At 35.7% G+C, this 20528-nt stretch overlaps 1 protein-coding gene across 1 annotated transcript in view; it reads left to right on the top strand.

Annotated features, from left to right (window-relative positions):
- The window catches only part of PCDH10 (protocadherin 10), a 47877-nt gene extending 42510 nt beyond the window's left edge, over positions 1-5367 (top strand). The window contains exon 5 of the mRNA XM_004389260.3: positions 881-5367. Within this exon, the coding sequence (XP_004389317.1) occupies positions 881-900 (20 nt within the window). The 3' untranslated portion in view covers positions 901-5367. The remainder of the gene's footprint in view (positions 1-880) is intronic.
- The last annotated feature ends 15161 nt before the right edge of the window (positions 5368-20528 follow it).

Consider the following 20528-nt stretch of genomic DNA (forward strand, 5'->3'; position numbering starts at 1 on the left):
AAAAACTAGTAATATCTTTTTCTCCACTTTGACTTTGCCCTCTTTATGAGAAAATTGATCCCTTTTAGGGGATAAATTTACATATTTTTAATTCTGCAGGCAAAAAATGAAATAAAATAAACCTAGAAAATTTGAACAAGCTTTAAATTTTTTGAACTACATGAACATCTTTTCATACACTTATTTCTCTATTTTATACTGTTTTGATGCATATAATTTAGACTTTATTAAATTAAATACATAGTAAATTGTTCATAGATTCTTCTAAAGACTTGTTATAGAAATATAAAGGGTGACATGTTTTTCTCCTGGAAAGAATTTGGAGGAAGCACTGAAATGATGAAGTCATTGTTGAAGGTAATAAGGACTCTACCCTGGCTATGTCCCTGATTGCACCACATCAGAGCTGTAACAGAATAACAGAATTGCTACCAACACCTTCAGAAGAGTAACTTTGCATATTGCTGTTAATGAGTCAAAAGGAAGCTATTGGGTCTATTAATAAGTGAGTGCTCATTACCTATTTCTTTAGCTTCAACTCTGAAACACTAGTATGTATGTGCAATTATCATATACAAATAGCGAAGTAGGGATTGTTTTGCAGATACTTTTAAAAAGCTAATCTCCACATAATTGATGTTTTGTATATAAAATACACATTTCCCATGTAAAACTGACTCATACAAATGTCGATAACAAATAACAGCGTGATTACTCAAGATCAAGGTAGCACTGAAATATTTTGACACTACATAGATCAGGTGTGGGGGTACAACTCGTTCCAGTTGTATTTGTCTCTCTTAGAATGATGTGCATTTCTAAACTTCAAATGTCAGCCTCTTTTCCTTAGAGCCTTTTTTTTGTTTTTTCTTTTTCACAGCGCGGAAAAGGATATGCTAGTCAATTCTACAGTACTTACCCGAAGCAGCATGATTTGCACAAAGTCGACCAACAAAAGCATCAACTTTTCAACTTCATTATCTTGGCCATCCAGTTAGTTCTGTGCAGCCGAGTATTAGATTGCTGGCGGAGCCATCGTGGCCAATTTTAGGACCTAATTGCTCTCAGCAGGCCTGAGAAATGAGTTGGAATGTGCAGAACTGTAGAAACTTTAGAGGCAACTGACCTTGCCTCTCTGATCAGTGTGTGCCTGTTTACAGCACTATATATCTTTCTCTTTCCAAATGTCACTGAGCCCTTTAGATGTTTATATTCACCACGAGAAGCCAGTCATAAAGATAAAGGAAATTTGTGCATTATAAATGCAATATCACTGTTTTAAACTTGACTGTTTTATATTATTTTTGTGTGATCAAGTTTTCCCCAAACTATTCCAACTTTACAAGAGAGATTGTGATTATGTTCTTTTCACCTGTGGGTTATAAAAATTGTTGTATTCTGAAGACCTACAAAAATATCAAAGACATTCTGTAGTTTATACACCGTGTTGCAAAGTGTTTACTGTACTATTTCAAAGCTTCTAAATAAATATAAAATATATATATTATATTATATAATTTTCCTAAAATGTGGTACAACTTAGTTGGTTTTTAAATGGATTCATACAGTCCACATCATACAATAAAGTAAAAGGTAATTCAGGGTCCCAAAGATAAACTTACTGAGAAAAAAAAAAATCATTAATAGTTTCCTTCCAGCTTTCATATCCTAGTCAACCCTGTTTTTCCTTGTTTAAAAGCAAATGACGCTCTAAGCTACAAAATTTTGTCAAGAACTCCTACTGAATTTTCAATGCCAAAGATGTAGCTGTCGATGTTATCAGAATGAGCACTAAACATGTAATATCAAAATATCTTACAATCTACATTATTTCGATTCTATTTCTATGGCTTTGAATTTAGATTCACTTAAAACTTTTATAAAGAATCTATAAACTCACCTGTATATGTTGTTAGAAAACAAAAAACAAAAAAAGAACACTGGGTGTTTGTGCATTTTGTGGTGTAAAGTATGTAATTGAAGTTTACTATTTTAAAAAGTCCTCAATCATATAACTCACACAAAATTTTATTTTACATAGTTTTACATAGTTTTGTGCCTCTTAATTACACATGAATATAAAATCTATTTATAACTCTATATGAATATATAGAGATATATAAATATTTGAACTGATAAAGAAAAACTATGAGATATAAAGGATCCCTAAATTTAAAATAAATTAATTAAATTTGAAGATAGAAACATGGTACACTATTGTTTCAGTATTATCTGATGTGTGAACATTAATAGCTTAAATGTAGTCAGTGTTTTATTAATGAGAAAAGTCTTCATGAGTCTCAGCCTTGAAAAGTAAAGATTTCCTTTTATTTTTATGTCGACAGATTATTAAATTCAGTGAGATGCATTTTCTTTTCTTTTATATATTTTTCTTTTTCTTTTTTTTAACTGTTGATTGCTTGTTGAAACACCAGTAAGAGAGAGAAAGATCAGAGAATGTAAGACAGTTTTCCAAGCAAAGAACAAAATCATCACAGCTCCCCTTTAAAAAGCCTTCAACATTACATCTAAATGTTTGTCCAGCCTAAATTACCGGCCTATTTTGAAATGTTTCTCTAAGTTTAATTGATTTATTATGTTCAATGATTGATTGAACTGTGCTATGTTATTGAAGAATAGACTAAAATGTAATACTTAAAAAATGCTTCCATCTAATTTTATGTAATTTAAGTAAGATTTTACTTTAGTTGTAACATTAAAATGCATTCGTATGTTCAGAAGTCTTTGATGTATACATATGAGTGATATCTTTGCATCACTCATTAGATCGTTATCAAATTAGATGTTAATATGTCATACTCCCGATCAGCTTAGATGTAAAAATAATATGTGTAATGTTCCAGGCTTATGGGCTTCTTAAAAAATATATAAAATTAATTGATCATATATAATACAAAAAGCACATACGTTCCCTAAGTGCATTTTATCAAATTTTTGACATTTCTACATTAATATTTTGAATAATAGACTATTTTATTAAGAAAATGTTTCTATATAATTTAATTGGAAAATAGTTTGTTGTAATTGCTTTTTAAACAAGAAAGTGATTTTCTTGTTGAATCAGTCTGCTTTAATTAAAACCTTTCATGCATTGTGTTACAATCATGGGGAAAAATATGCATTCATCTTTCTTATTACATACCATTGAAAATAAGGTTATACCTACTTTACATATAATATAATGACTATATTAATTAATTTGATTTAAATAAATTTTCTTAATTATGTAGCCCTTCATATTATTGTATGTAATCTCCCTTAAAGCACCTTCTTATACCATATGTTTGTGTATTAGTTACTTTTTAATATAGCAGCTAGTTATACTAATTTGCATTTTAGGGCTCAAATTATATCTATTACACACAAAATCAAACTTTTACCAAATTTCTGGGACAAATAACATTATTTAAACATAAAATAATAAATGATTAGGTCATTAATCAACTTTCTATTGAATCAAAAATAAATCAGAAGTTACAACAAAGTAAGGATGATTTGAGTAAATTGACTAAAATGTCATTTGCAAATGAAGGGGACTCTGAAATGGATAAACACAATCAACAAAGACTGAAGGTTTACAAATAAACATTTACTGGATTAGTATGTCGAGGACTTTCAGAGTAGGCTTTCTATTTAATCTGGTCATCCTAATATCCAATCTCCCATAAATTCTATACACATCAATGAATAATAATATCCAGCTTGTTAGACAGTCTTTCATTATTTCAGACAAGACTAATCATGAGACCTACTCCTTGTTAACATGGTCAGTTTTAAAGCAGTAAGAAGTCAACAAATTTTCCTGTGGAAACAATGTCATAATGTTTCAAAGGTATGTCAAATGACAATTTTTAGAAATATTTCATCCACATATACCATTCTAATTTTTAACTTGTGAACACAGTTTTGTGAAATAATTTAAAATCAAATATTTAAACATCACATTAGAATTACTTTACAGGTACAATAGTGTCAACAATAGAAATGTTTCATCTTTCTTGGGAAATATTAAGGAATATGTTTATTTCATTTAATGAAGATATTAAATGCAATGCCTTTATCAAACATTGCAAATTAAGTACTATAGTAGAAGATCTAAATATTTTAATTACTCACTCTCCTGTTTCATTTCATAATAGTTTAATAATGTGCAGTCAGATGTTCTGTAATGTAAAAACCCTCCTGCTTCTCCAGTAAGGAGGAGGACAAAAAAATCCTTGCAATTTTCTATGTAAACTTTAATAACTGCGCATTAGTTGTACTATTTTACCTTCCAAAAATTAGGAACTGGAGTTAAATTAATCTTTAATGTAATGATTCAGTTAGAATGTGGCCAATGTTAAGTAGGACAAAGAAAATCATTCCTGTTGTTGACTGATAATAAGCAGTGTTACACTTCATTGCGTGTGTGTTTCTTTCTCCCCCTCTCATATTTCTATGTGTGCTTTTAATACCCGAGGAACTCAAAAATACTTAAAACATTGATACACTTGATGATTTTTCTGAAAATCTTATATTTTTCATATTGTAATTTCTTGGGTTCTTTAACTTTTTCAATTCTAATTTTGTAGTGGTAAAGGCTTTGCACTTAACATCCTTTTTATTTTCCTTTTTAACAAGGAAAAACAGAAAATGACAAAATTCCATATTTTTTACACCATGGAGTAGTAAAATTATTTTATATATTGTTAGTACTTCAAGGACTAACCCTCTGCTAAGTCAAACAAAATCCTTATATAGTAATTTGTGAAACTGTTCAGTAGAGTATTTTTTCCTTCTCAAACTTGGCATAGGTTTTAGATTATAGCATTCTATTAGAATGCGAGTAGATGGGTGCCGCCAGAGTATTGCAGGCAATAATATGACAAAAATTCTAATACTTTCAGTGTGCATGCATGTATTTCTAACCACTGTTATTTTTTAAGTATTTGTAAAAATTAGAAAAAATGACTTATTTCTTGAAAACTTGTCACATTCTTAGTTTGAAGTTTTACACTCCAGGTGTTTTTGAGGTGTGTGAAAATATTGCATTGATGATGCAAAATATATTAAATTTTCACAGGCGGCTCAAAAACTTCTGTATGATAGAACTCAGACTTCCAGTACATCCTTACAGCTTTGAGCTGAAAGTAAGCAGGGAATTTCAGCTCTAAACACACTTTTTTTTGAGACAGTTTATCTGTGAGTGAAAACAGGGTATTATAACAAAAGATGAGTTTCAATTTTAACTATAGTGTTTGTTACTGTGAATGCTATAATAATACATAAGTAAAATGAGTGTAAATGTAATATATTATTTTATATTGCTGTATACATATGAAATAAATAAAAGTAGGATACACATTACACCCTTTTTCCATGCATGGATCTTCCACTGACGCCTGTGGGAGCTTTGAATAAAAATCGCTATGAGTCAGAAGTGACTCGAAGGCACCTAACAACAACAAGTTTAAAAACAACTAATGCGGATTTAGTAATTTTAGTCTTAATATAACAGATCTAAGGGAACATCTGTTCAAAACTGAGTCTCATTTGAAAGAACATATGCCTAATTTTCAAGGATTTCACTATATGGTTTTCAAAAGAGGCAATTCGATATAATTCTTATGATACCCACATGAATCTTTAAAATACGTATTTTTCCATCTGATGTCTCTTTTCTTTTTACTTTTCTGATTTGTAGTAATACCAAGGGTTCACAATGATTAATACAGTGGTTGTATTCAAAATATGAGTGCCTACAAGCAATAAAAGAAAATTAATTTTATCTAAAATTTTATAAACAAATTATTTTATATTTACAGTCAATGAAAACATAAGGAAAACAAATTTCATATGGGTATCATTTTCCTAAATGAAAATAATGAGAAGCATTCCTGTTAGGAATGTAAAAAGTTAATGACTGAATGCGTTAATAAGGGAAGATAAAAAAACAAGCAAACATGGAAGATAGAGAAAGAACATTTTAATTGTTATGGAAAGTCATGGTCTTGATTACATCATATCCTTGAATTAAAGTGTAGATATTTTTATAATGTAAAACTAATCTGAATGAATCCTATGGAAATTTAGATTCTGAAATAGCTAAAAAGAAATAGAAGAAATATGTGCTTCTTCAATTCATGTGTTATTTGTGTAACTGCTTCTCACCAGTTCAAACTACATATGTCTAGTGGGAGGATCATTTTTAAGAGATAAAGGAGAGGGCTAGGTATTTGTCTTGCTATGGACATTTAATAAAGCCAACTCTGTGGTGGAAAAGAACTGAATAAAATAGACAGGAATGATAGTTTTTGATGGAATATTATCAGCTGTAATTATAAATGGCCTTGGTTGTCTTGTAGACCTCCTCCCCTCCCTTTCCCCCTTTTCTGGGATTATCATTTAGTAAAGATAATGCATTTTCAGAGGTAAAATTATATTGCATTCAAAACATTTATTGAGGTTCTGAGAATAAGGGAATTTAAGAATGAATGGCCTCAATAAATCTGCCTTCAATAAAATTTTAATCTGATTCGGCATCCAAAGAATTTAAAGAAAAATAAATAAATAAATGATTTAAAAAGTGATCACAATATGTGATCAAAACCCATCAGTGGGTCATCAATCAATTTAATGCACTAGGATAATAATATAAAAACAAAAATAAGTGAATAGCATTAAAAAATAGAATAGAAAAATATTAAAAGACATCATTTCATGGTAAAAGTAAATAGTACTTTGTGAAAGTAATTTTTTTAGATACATATGTGAAATAGGATGCAATGTGAAATATATTTCTTATTTTTGAATCATTGCCTGAAATGTTTGATATCTATTTCAAATTTAAACTTAAATTATTTAATGCTACGGAAAGACAGGAAAGACCTTTTCAAAACTTGCTTCACATATAAATCTTAATCTTTACCATTTATAAAATATGGATAAGTACACCCAATTGCAGAATTTTTTTGTGTGTGTGTGAGAAGTAGGTGAACTGATGTATGTGAAATCTATAGCATAATGCTAACACACACTAATTGTTAGTTTTTTTATTATTATTTCCACCACTTTTCCACTATTCTTGGTCACTGAAAGTATAGACTACAGTCTACAAATTGAAATAATTCATTTCTCAAAATTCCAGACTTCTGTGGAGTTCTGTCTAAACAGTGCTAATTTCAAAACTCAAGATGAAAGTAAACTTGCTTTGATATTTACTCAGCAGTTCTTTTCACCTTTGTCTCTCTGCTTATCAGAGGTATAGAGTCCTGGAAATAAAGTTCACAGCTACCTAGTTTATAGTCATCTTTCTCAACTCCCTTTTGTGACTCTCAAATTGCTCCCTATTCCTACTTCCTATAAGTATACATGTATGATTGCACATATATACCTGATTCTTTTCTATGACCCCAGTGAGCATCCTGAATATCTTTCTATTTTCATGTTAGTTGGACTTACCGCATATTTGAAAGAATTTTATTTTTTTGCACATGACTTTTATATTATGAAAATGAATTTGGACAGTATTCTGTGTCTGCTTTACTGAATTTGAATTTTTTTAAGGGATCTTCTTCTAAATTTCTTACAGGTGTCATTCATTAACTTGGCAGACTCAGTTAGTTCCCTAGAGCTGTCCTTCGGCTGTTGAAAATTTTTCTAAAATTTTGTTTTTTCTCTTTAACAAATAGAAAGCTCTATTACCTTGTCATGAAAAATAGCCTTCAAATTTACCAGTTAAATTAAGATAGTTCATAATAATTTGTGACCAACAACATTTCTGAGGGAGCATGTATATTTTAAAAGGGAATTTATTAATCCATGGAGAAACTTCTGAAGAGAATATTGTGTGGATGAAAATATTTTTGCTTCATTTACTTATTTACTTTTCTTTGAGAGCAGTTGCTAATCATTGGACAACTCCCCCTCCCTCCCCAATATGTTTGGGGGTAAGGAGCATTTCAGTAGCATTGCAATTAGCTGATCTAGAACACAATCTACACCCCTACCCCCGAACTTCCCCCTGCTTTTATAATTGCAAGTGACTCCTCTTGATATGGAAACCCTGGTGGTGTAGTGGTAAGAGCTACAGCTGCTAACCAAAGGGTTGGCAGTTCAAATGCAGCAGGTGCTCCTTGGAAACTCTATGGGGCAGTTCTACTATGTCCTATAGGGTCAGTATAAGTTGGAATTGATGGACAGCAATGGGTTTGTTTTTGGTTTTTTCTTCTCTTGATCATGAAAAAGGGAAGAAAACAAGTGTTGACATATTGAATTGCATAAGTCTGAAACTCAGAATTTTATTCCAAAAGTGTTAGAGTTCTCTTATTCTTAATTGTGTTTCCTACTTAATAACATTTCTCTCACAATTGGTGTGTGTGTGCATGTGTATATGTGACTGTGTGTATGTGAATGGGGAAGGATATTAACAGGCACAAAAGAGAATCATATGCAGGATGATATAAAAAGGAAGAATGCTCTTGCCTCTCTAAAGACCTACATTTTGTGTATCTCTATAAATTTGTCTTCAGAATATTAACACTCCGGGTTGGAAAGTAATAATATTTGATCATCAAGAATATGGCTTGGGCTTTTTGAAACCATACAGTCACTGATCAATTTTTTTGACCTTGTATGAATACTGCTTTTATTTATCACTGTGCTACACGGACCACAAGGAGGAAACCCAATGGTTTTAATAAAACTTACTAAGTAAAGTCAAATTTTAGAGGGAGATTGAGAGATGAAAGACAGGGAAGAAAGTGAGAGAGAAACAAAGAGAGAGAATACAATCATTAACTTCCTTCATTTCCAATTAAGTTTTATGGACTAAGAAGCATTATTTTTTTTTTTTTTTAAATAACAGACATTTATTGTCTCACAGTTTTGGAGGCCAGAAATCCTAAATCAAGGTGTTTGTAGGGCCATGCTCTCTCTGAAGGCTCTAGGGGAAGATTCTTCCTTGTCCCTCAGCTTCTGGTGGTTCCTGGCAATCCTTGGCATTCCTTAGACTGTAGCTGCATCACGTCAATATCTCCCTCATCTTCACACGGCCATCTTCCCTCTGTGGCTAGCTTCCCCTCTTCTTATGTTGTTGTTGTTAGGTGTTGTCAAGTCAGTTCCGACTCACAGCGACCTCGTGTACAACAGAACGAAACACTGCCAGGTCCTGCGCCGTCCTCACAATCATTGCTGTGTTGGAGCTCATTGTTGCAGCCACTGTGTCAATCCATCTTGTTGAGGGTCTTCCTCTTTTTCAATGTCCCTCTTCTTTACCAAGCATGATGTCCTTTTCCAGGGACTAGTCCCTCCGCATAACATGACCAAAGTATGTGAAATGAAGTCTGACCATCCTCCATTCTAAGGAACATTCTGGCTGTACTTCTTCCAAGACAGATTTGTTTGTTCTTCTGCCAGTCCATAGTATATTCAATATTCTTCACCAACACCATAATTCAAAGGCATCAGTTCTTCTTTGGTCTTCCTTATTCATTATCCAGCTTTTGCATGCATATGAAGCAATTGAAAACACCATGGCTTGGGTCAAGCGCATCTTAGTCCTCAAAGTGACATCTTTGTTTTTCAACACTTTAAATAGGTCTTTTGCAGCAAATTTGCCTGATGCAATATGTCGTTTGATTTCTTAACTGCTGCTTCCATGGACATCGATTGTGGATCTTTTCTTATAAGGGCACCATATTGGATTAGGGCTCACCCTACTCTAGTACAACCTCATGTTTACTCAACTAATAACGCCTTCAAAAACCCCTATTTCCAAACAAGGTCACATTTACAGGTACTGGGGGTTAGGGCTTCAATATATCTTATTTTTGGTACACAATTCAATCCATAACACTGACCAATGTTTCAGTATTACATATTATTAGAAATTATTCAGATATCCAAAGATAAATCATTAATTAACTCAATAACAGTCTAAAATCTTATCATTAACTAAAGATCTTTAAAATTATGTTTAATTAATAGAAAACAATTACTGTTGATATAAAAAATTACCAAAATTATAATCCTGTTTAGTTGAATCCATAGTTTTATACTGTTTCATAATTCAGACTTTATGTGGAAGTATGTTGACTTATCTGGTCAGTAAAACAGCATAAGAGTTTTGAGGAATTCAGATTAGCTGGTCTGTTCCTGAGAAAATAAACAGAGATCTCTTATGAGAACATGGTTTCCTGTGTTATAGTCTACATAATAAACTCAGAGAGAAGAAATAGTTGTTTTTAAATCAAAGTGATCAAGCAAGTATAATTTATCCAAGGATCCACTTTGATTCCATCTTATGTAAAATTGCTTCACAGCTAGCAGTTTCTGAGAGTTGTTGTTCTTGTGGGCTTGATAACACATTTAAATTATTAGAAATTTAGTTTATTTTATAGGAATTCTGGGTGGGAATAGAAATTTGTGGGAGGGTTTATTATTCCTCTGGAAAACAGTTGGGACAAAGCTCCTTTATAAGGCTCTATAATCTACAGTATTAATTCATTTCAGGGTTAGTTAAACATCTCAAACTCACACAACAAGAGGTGAAAGGTTTTCTCAATGACAGATATGTGGACAAACAGCTTGGAGCTTCAGTTCGGCAACATCAGCCACAGGCCAAACTTAAACAAGAAACACAAAACCTGACAAGCCCAGGTCTCAAAGAGCCGCTCCCTTCTTCTGTGGGCACTTTTTTCGTCAATTATTTGAGCTCACAAATAATAAACTGACAAACAAAAATACTAACAGACTAGACGTTCTGCCCCTTAACAGATTGCCATCATCCACTTGGGCATCTTGGTGAGACAATCCTCAATACTATCCTCAAAATGTGAAAATATGACTGTCATGCAAATACTGCATAAGCACAGTGTGGTCGTTGTTGGTCAGCTCCAGCTCACGGTGACCTTATGTACAACAGAACGAAGCGTTGCCTATCCTGTGCCACCTTCATGATCGTTGGTGTGTTTGAGTCCACGCTTGTGCCTATTGTGTCAATCCATCTCACTGAGGGTCTCCCTTGTTTTTGCTGATTTTCTACTTTATAAAACATGATGTTTTTTTCTAGCAATTGGTCTTTCCTGATGATGTGCCCAAAGAAAGTGAGCCAAAGTCTAACCATCTTCACTTCTAATATCCAACTCATTAAGGAAGGAGTCAGCAGGGTGAGAACGCTGGTTCAAACAGCATTTGAATTACTGCCTGAACCTAGACACTGCCTTAGTCCTTTTCTTTTCCTTATAAGCCTGAAATATTGCATATGTCGAGCAGAGAAGAGTGGAAATATTAATTGCTGGTGCTTCAGTGTGGTGTGTGCGTCTCTGGGAAATGTCAGACAGGCAGAATGTGCGTCTGTGGTGGACGGTGAGTCAGCAGGACAGAGAGGGCTGATACCCGCAGCACCTTTCGGAGCGAGCATTAAAGGGTGCTCTGAGGCTTGGAAAGTAGGCAAAGTTAAGTGGCCTTTCTAAGTCCCAAGTTTGACATTTGAATTCTCTTCCTCCACATTAGTTACTCTGCCTCCAGATAATCTTGGTAGTTCAACAGCGACTTCGACGGTGTAGTTGAAACAGAGCCCCATCGTAAACAGGTGTACTGGGAACTCCTTACACAGGGCGTCTAACCCTTGTGGCTGTATCGGTCAGGGTCACTGTCTCAGTCATCTAGTGCTGCTATAACAGAAACACCACGAGTGGATGGTTTTAACAAAGAGAAGTTTATTTCCTTACAGTAAAGTAGGCTAAAACTCCAAATTCAGGGTGTCAGCTCCAGGGGAAGGCTTTCTCTCTTTCAGCCTTCTCATCAGTGTTCTCCCAGACTAGGAGCTTCTCTGCGCAGGGACCCCAGTCCAAAGGACGCGCGCTCTGCTCCTGGCACTGCTTTCTTGATGGTATGAGGTCCCCCAAGAAGCATTATGATTTTTGAAGTTCATGAATTTATATGCATACATAAATTAAAACAAGGACAAAAATAGTTAAAAGAAATGATAGTTGGGTAATTCTAGTTAAATCATACAATGATTTAAGTTTATAGTATACCCTAGGATAGAGTTAGAAAAAAAATTATATTACATTTTAAGGAGCACTGCTGACTCAGTGGTTAAGTGTTTGGCTGCTAGCTGAAAGGTCGGCGGTTTGAACCCACCAGCCTCTTTGCAGGATAAAGAAGTGACAGTAAGCCTCCATAAAGATTTTACAGCCTTGAAAACCCTATGGGACTGTTCTACTCTGTCCTATAGGGTCCCTATGCGTTGGAATCAACTCCAAGGCAATGGGTTATATTACATTTTATTTAAAAACATAGTAAGATTAAACTACTTCATTGGGATGCCTCCATAGATGCTTGCTTTATTTCCTTTGTTTCTTTTACAAAGATGTGTGGACTTAAATGACAGTATTTACAGATAACAACCTGTTGCCCTTGAGTCCATTCCGACTCATAGCGAAACTATAGGACAGAGTAGGACTGCCCCATAGGGCTTACAAGGTGCTGCTGGTGCATTTGAACTGCTGCCCGTTTTGGTTAGCTGTCGTAGCTCGCTGTAGCTCTCAATCGCTGTGCCACCAGGGCTCCACTTAGCAGATATTACACCATTCAAAAATGTTTTAATGATCCTAAGATAATAGATTTGCAATCATGGGGAACAGATCAGGGGAAAAATTGGCAATACCATTAACGGATGATGCAAAAAACATGTGGCACTGGTCTAACATTTCATAAAACTATAGGACAAACTTGCAAACACTGTGGTTATTGGTTAAGAGTATTGGGGCCAAGGTGGAAAAAGACTCTCAAACTGAAAATCAGTTATGCAAAGTGTACATGGTGTATTAGGTATTTTTAAAGTTTAGATATTAGCATAGGGCTTTAGTTTAAGATACAATATTGTATTATGAGAAAAATTAACATTCTTCTCAGAGGAATCAATCCCAATATTTGATATGTTAATAATAGTAATTTAAAAATGAGAATAGATACTGCAAATAACTAAGCATTAACCCAATGTTATTTTAAATCTCTAACTAGACAATAGATGAGCATAAATAATTTACAGACTGGACTAGTAAAAGTGAAAGGAAAAGGAAAGAACTGAGAGACATTTCAGAGCAAACAGATTGCACTTCCTCACTGATTACATGGTCAGCTGGCTGAGGAAAGCGAGGGAGAAATTACAGAAGACTGAGGTTTTTGCTTGGCTGAGTGGATTGTGCTACCTTTAAACAAGACAGAATACAAAATAAAGGAAAAGGTTTGTGCAGGAAGATTATCTTATTTGTGGAAAGACTTGTTAATTTTATCTTTATCATTCCAGTTTTATTATATGTGCTACCCAGGTGAGACCTGAACTTCGTTATCTATAAACATTTCCAGAGACTAAGGTGCACCTGACCCAAGCTATGGCATTTTCAGTTGCCTCTTATGCATGTAAAAGCTGGACAATGAATAAGAAAGACTGAAGAAGGATTGATGCCTTTGAATTATGGTATTGAAGAAGAATATTGAATATACACCATGGACTGCCAGAAGAATGAACAAATCTGTCTTGGAAGAAGTACAGCCAGAATGCTCCTTAGAAGTGAGAATGCCAAGACTTTGTCTCTGTAGTTTGGGCATGATATCAGGAGGGACCAGTCCCTGGAGAAAGACATTATGCTTGGTAAAGCAGAGGGTCAGTGAAAAAGAGGGAGACATTCAAAGAGATGAACTGACACAGTGGCTGCAACAATGGGCTCAAACATAGCAATGGTTGTGAGGATGGCACAGGACTAGGTAGTTTTTCATTCTATTGTACACAGGGTCTCTAAGAGTTGGAACCAACTTAGTGGCACCTAACAACAACAACAGCAAGAACAACAATCTTTATGTCAAATGGTAATTTCTCCTCTGCATTCTGCTTTATTCTCGTGCAATAACTCATGCTTATTATTACCATTTAGTCTATATCTCTTAAGTTAACTAATTTTTCATTAATAACGTTTATGTATAAATAACTCTGCAAAAAATATATTATGTAAATTATATATTTTTCTCTTTCTGTGCAACTTTGGCTATGTATATATGCTGAAAGTAGGCTTGAGCAATTTGAGAATGATACAAATGAACCCAAACTCTCTGGTCTTTCTTGTGACACACACATGACAGTACATAATAAGAGAAAGAAATGTTAATAAAAGACATATCATTGTGAAAAACTTCTTTATTTTTTCTTCCATGTGAGTTCAAATAATGTTCTCAGCAAATAATGTATCACAAGTCATAACATCTTTATGTTGTTGAACTGGTATTTGTCAACCAGCATCCAATCTCTACTAACAATCTTATTTTCTATTATTTTTTCAAACTGGACCTTACAGAATAATAGAATTTTGGTACTGAACAGAATCTTGAAAATGTTCTGTTTCTATCCCAGTTGTGAGGAAGATGAGACAAATATAGCTCAATCATGGAAGAACCTAACCATAATCCTAACACTTACCTTAAACCTTTCTCTGGACTCTGAATTCTCAACCTGTGTCTCCAGTATCTGTTTTTTATTTTAACTTAAAATCTTGAAGAACTATAGTTAATAATATATAAATAAGCTACAGCATCTAGAACTTCACTTTATACTTTAAAAATCCAGTGTTTTCCCTATGTCATATGTTTACTTGTAAAGGTGATTCTCACATGTATGGTACCATTAAATTTGATCTAAGGAACTAAAGACAGTCCTGAATATCTTTTATGGATTCATATTAGAGAGGAAAAGTTGTCCTAACACATGCATTTTTTTGTTCCTCTTAACATACCTACAGTATTATATTGCCAGCATACAAGAAAAACTGGAGTCACAAATATAAGTACATTTTCTATAGAAATCATATTAAATAAACCACTGATCCACTAAGGATGGGTTTGAGTATACTGACTTGGCAAAAACATCATTTCACCTAAACAACTCTTCTAATTTATGGCTTACTTCAACTAATTAAGTGAAATACTAAGAAAAAAATTAAGGAAATTTGGAAAGTAGGTAGAGCATTGTTTTAATATCCTCCTATTCACCCCATTCTGGAGCCATGGTGGCACAGGGGTTAAGAGCTTGGCTGCTAATCAAAAGGTCAGGGTTTTGAAACCACCAGCCACTCCTTTGAAACCCTACAGGGCAGTTCTACTCTGTCTTATAGGTCCCTGTGAGTCGGAATAGATTCAACAGCAACAGGTTTATTTATCCCATTGGTGTGGGAGGGATTCCTGTCTAGAGTTATGAGGATGGCCGAACACTCAACACCTGACACTGGAAAAATAAGATGGATAGTAATTTATTAGTAACGTATACTCAGAGCCCACACGCTATGCAGAGCCACCCAGAAGTTGCGCGTGGAAACAGAATGAAGAACAAGGGTCTGTAGGAGGCAGGCTTTGTAGTATCTATAGGGTGAGGTGCACCCCTCCACCTCTGGTTTCTATGAAATAATGTGATTGGCTTGTTTTAATAATTTTGTTGGCTATCAAGAAATTGAAATTCACTACTCAGGGATAAGCAGGAACTGGAGATGATCTCCTTCATAAGGAGGGTTGTTTAGCTAGAAGTCCTTATCCAGAGGGGAATAAGGACAGCATTAAGGGAGGGGAACTTGTGGATATGCCATTCGAGAACCCCCAGACTATGCCAGATGTCAAGAAAGATCATAATGCTGGTCCTCAATTTTAGGCCTTATGCCATAATTGATCGCTTGATGCTTTATCAGCTTAAACCTCAGCGATAACTGAGACTCTAGGCAGTAGGAAAAGTGCCTCCCTTGGAAGTGAAATAGGCACTTGTCCAGGAGGGAGAGACACACATGGTGACATGGTCATTAAAAACAGAAACTGTAGAAGTGTCTCTTTTTCTGGCCAGTAAAGGCAGTTGAGGGACCTGTGTGGTATTGGTGTAGGGAGAGCATGTCCTCATGAGGTGTGAATTTAAACTAATCATGCCTGTAGCAGTAGTGACACATAGAAGGGGCCGTTTGTCAGTTTGTAATTTAAATATGAGTTTTTGAGAATCCCATCATGCCTCTCATTTATACCAGCTCCCTGAGCCTTATGGGGGAGGTTGAAGTTGCATTGAAAGCTTTTTTCAGGAATCCAGCATTATGTATTTTGAGAAGTGAAATGAGTGCCTTGGCCACTCTCAGTAATGTCTAGAACTTCGAAAGGGATAAGGAGTGTCCTATAGAGGTCTTATAATGTAACCGTAGTATATGTATAGCTATCTGTTACCTTGCTTTATATTTTGGGTATCTGTGAAGCAACAGATTCCCAAGTTTTTTAATCCAAAGTCAGTGGCCCAAGAGTTTGTGAAAATGTTCAGATGGGATCATTGGCTGGCCGGAGTGTCCAGTGCTAATATGACTGCTTGAAATGTGGCCAATTGTGCTGACCCTTGGGTCTTCTCCTTTATCATGGACATCCTGGTTAAGGGCTGAAAACCAGCAATATTCCACGGAGCTCTATCATGAATGATGGTGGTGATGATTTTGTAAAGTGTCCAAACTCCCATTATTATTCATTCAGTTGATCCCCAGGGGACACTAGGTTTCAAAGGAGTCTGGGAGAGGGTGACCTCCTCCAGTACTATGGCATCTGGCATAGGACTGAAGACAGGGAAGATCACCCCCTCTTGAAGGTGGGGTACAGCAGAGAGCCCAGGATTGGCTCCATCCTGTCTTAAGGAGGCCTTGATAACCATGCTGAGCTTGTGTGACACTGCTTTTTATCACCCAAGGCATAATGAACACCTGGGTATGGAGAGTCACAGGATTAGGGTCTTTGAGAGCCTCTGTTTCCTGGGAAACCCAGTATGTGGCCAGCAATTGCTGCTTTAATGGTACATAATGTGGGGCCAGGAGGGCTATTTCTTGTATTGGAAGTCTATGGGCAACTTATAGCCATAATAAGTGGTACAGAGAGTCCAGGGTGCATGAGAGGGGATTGCTAAAGCCTCTAACATGAAGGAGTCTCTGAGAGTAGTTATAGGAGTGTCTATTGATTTCAACTTGGACAGACTCTAGAGTTTTTTTGTTTTGTTTTTAGAGGAGGCCCAATTCAACTGGGCCAATTTGCAAGTAACAGCATTACTGAGATTAAATACATTATAAATGAAGCATATGTTGCCTTGAAAAACCAAAAAAAAAAAAAAACCCTAAATGATGTATTAACATCAGTAGTGCTAAGAAGTGTCAATTGCTGTTCTTGACAGTGTCAGGAATGGAGTAGTCCTCACTTTACCAAAGAATTTTCAGCAATTTAGCCGAGGTGACGAGGTCTTCCATTATGTGTAGGACAACAGCCTATCCCCTTTTCATGAGCTCCTCTGTGAGTATTTATATGTCCTTATGCATGTGTCAAATTAATCTCCTCGGAGAGAGATGGCATCAATGTAGTGTCGTACCTCTGCTCCTGGAGAAGAGTAGGTGCAGTTAACATATCATCTTCAAAGATTGTGTGCAATTGCAAGGCTGTTTAGGTACTCCATGGGTAGTCCAGTAAAGGTGTATTATGCCCGTTTGGAGGTGAAAGCAAAGTGAAGAGGTTGTTGAATTAGGCACTGAACAGAACATACTTACCAAATCTACAATAGCAAAATATTTACCATTTGCTGATTGGATGGAGTCAGAAAGTTCAGTAATGTAGGTTATAGGGTACGGGGCCTTAAAAGATGGAACCACAGCATTAATATTCTAGAAATCCATTCTGAGGTGCCATTCATTCTGTCCAGGTTTAACAACAAGCCAAAATGAGTTGTTGAATGGAGAAGCAGTAGGATAGTCTCTCCTTCATTCATTTGATCTTATATAATGAGTTTCAGTTCTTTAAGGTCCTGTTTTAATTTATATTGGACAATGTTAACCATTTTAACTTGGAAGCATATGGGATCCCATTTTATCAAGCCAATTTGTAAGTGCCAAAAATTTAATTTAATGTTAATTTATTATTCATTGTGTCAGAACGTCTATGCCTATTTTGGGTTATTTTAGGACAATGAGTGCTATGATTATGAAAAATTGAAGGACGGCAATAGTTCTGATGATTAAGATGAAGTATATGTATTTTTCCTCTATTTTCTATTCAGTAACTCTACTAAGATTATAGGGGGTGCCATGTTCAAATTTAAGGAAATTCCAAGGCATAATTTGAGTCCCATTATTGATTAAATCCGTGACGGTTTGGCAATTGGCAATATGGAGGAGTTAAAGATAATTCAGAATCTATATTATAGAGGTGCAGAAGTCAATCATCACCTTTTTATCTTTTTGTTGTATAACTTTATTTTGTAAATTTTGGATTTCCATTTGGGTTAAATTGTTGACTTTTATTTCAGTTTATTTATTTGCTTCACCCCACTTTGTCCAGGTTTCTTTCTTCCTTCCTTCCTTCTTTTCTATTTTTTTGTTTGTTAGTTTGTTTGCCACTGTATATACTTTAGGGAAGGGGGCTTCTCTCTGTCCTGTTCATATTAATAAATTGATTTCTCTAGAGAGCCCAAATAAATATCATCAGGGTTACAAGCATCTCCATGGCGATGGTTGGTGTATAGGGTTTAAGGTCTATCTTAGTCAGGGTTCTCCAGAAAAGCAAAACCAATGACCCAACATATATTATATATAGTGAGAGAGACGTATCTCAAGGAAATGTCTCACGTGATTGTAGAAGCTGGCAAGTCCCAAGTCCATAGGTCAGGCATCAGGTGTCAGCCTGGAGGTTTCTCCTGACTCACATAGCAGCAGGGATTGACAAACCCAAGATCCACAGGTCATTCAGGTGGCAGGCTGCTGGCCTAAGTCCCAAGAATTGGAGGTCAGATGCTGATGAGTCAAATGCAGGATCCAGAGCAGAACAAAAGCCAGTGAGCTTTGTCAGAAAGTCCACATACATTTGATGCAGGTCACACCCCCAAGGAAACTCCCTTTCAACAGATTGGCTACTCACGGCATATCCCATCATGGAGGTGATCATATTATATTAGATCTCAACATGGAGGTGAATACATCATTATACAGCTGCAAAACTACATCATAGCTGGCAAATCACTGAGAATAATGGCCCAGCCAAGTTGATACACAACCTTAACTATCACAAGGACCCAGGGCTTAGTTTGGTTTGAATCAACACCTTCATTGTGACACAAAGATGCTATGTATATATATATATATATATATTTTTCCTGAGGATCAGGATATTTGTTGCAACAGGGGAACAGGTAGCAGATTGGCACAACAGATTCGATGGATTGAAACCATCCTCTGTTACAGCCTGCTTCTCCCTACCCACTCCCATTCCTTATCTTTTCTCTATGTACAAATTTACTTATAATATGTTGGATTTCCAGCTGCATAGAATCACAACTTTATATATTTGTCCTATCACCCATAGTTCAGCCCTTCTGTGTGGTTATGGGGAAAATTTCAGGATCCTGGCAGCCCACTTCATAGATCCCTGTCTTCTGCTCCAGGGAGTGCCAATCAATTTCACCTGAGTGGGTGTCCGTATACAGTAAGGTCATTTTGTCAGTGGCCTGGGTGGGGACTATCAAGGCTGCTGATACCAAGATGAGCCCTTTTGCATGCTAAAAAGCAATAATGACCAGCAAAACTCAAGCACATTGGCTAGAGGTTTTGCATTGGGAGAGTAGTTGAGTTACCTCCTCTGAACCTCCTCTCAAATGCTCCTTCGTCTGTTCTTTCTTTTTATTTCTTTCTTTCTTTCCTCCCTCTCTCACTCCCTCCCCTTCCTTTCCTCCTTTCTTTCTTTTTCTTCCTTCCTTCCTCTCTCCCTCCCTCTCTCCCTCTGTCCTTCCCTCTCTCTCTCTTTCTCTCTTTGTTTCTTTCATCACTGCCTGGACGACAGATTATTATGGATGTTCACCTTGATAGACTTCGGGATAGGGGAGCACTTGCATAAGCAACAAATGAAGTAACATCACAGGAGAACGAAAAGATCATTACCTTTGCCTGACAATAATGACTCTTGTTAGGCAACACGTGAAAAGCTTATTTCTCCCTGGTGTGACAGTCTCCTTCTTTTCCACCAACCTCATGAAGGGCCTCCTGGAGTTGTACAATCACAAAAAATATTTGTATGGCTTCCCAAGCAGCCAGTGATGGTCACTAGGCTAGATGCTGTGACCACAAAGCAATAGCCTGACCCTTAGTAAGCTGGACTCAAGTGCTGTCTGGTTAAGGAGCTGTGTTGTAACTGCCCTTACAATTTGGAATATCAGAGACCACCTGTCAAATGCAGGCTGAACCTGATGGCATGTCATTTCAAAGTATAGTCAATTAACAGCAATTCTTGTCTTGTGGACTAGAGTGTTTTAGAGTAGGATGTAAACAGTAATACTGGACAAAGACAATACAGTGCTGCTCATGCCAAATCCACCAGCAATGGGTAGTTTTATCCCAGGAGGACTTTGCTGTATCAGGGAACCAGTTAGTTAACCAAGAGCAATTAATTAAAATGGACCAGGAATTCTTGGTCATAGTTGAGCCATACTGTTCATG

This window comes from Trichechus manatus, unplaced genomic scaffold (assembly GCF_000243295.1).
Source record: "Trichechus manatus latirostris isolate Lorelei unplaced genomic scaffold, TriManLat1.0 scaffold00237, whole genome shotgun sequence".
NCBI classification, from domain to species: domain Eukaryota; kingdom Metazoa; phylum Chordata; class Mammalia; order Sirenia; family Trichechidae; genus Trichechus; species Trichechus manatus.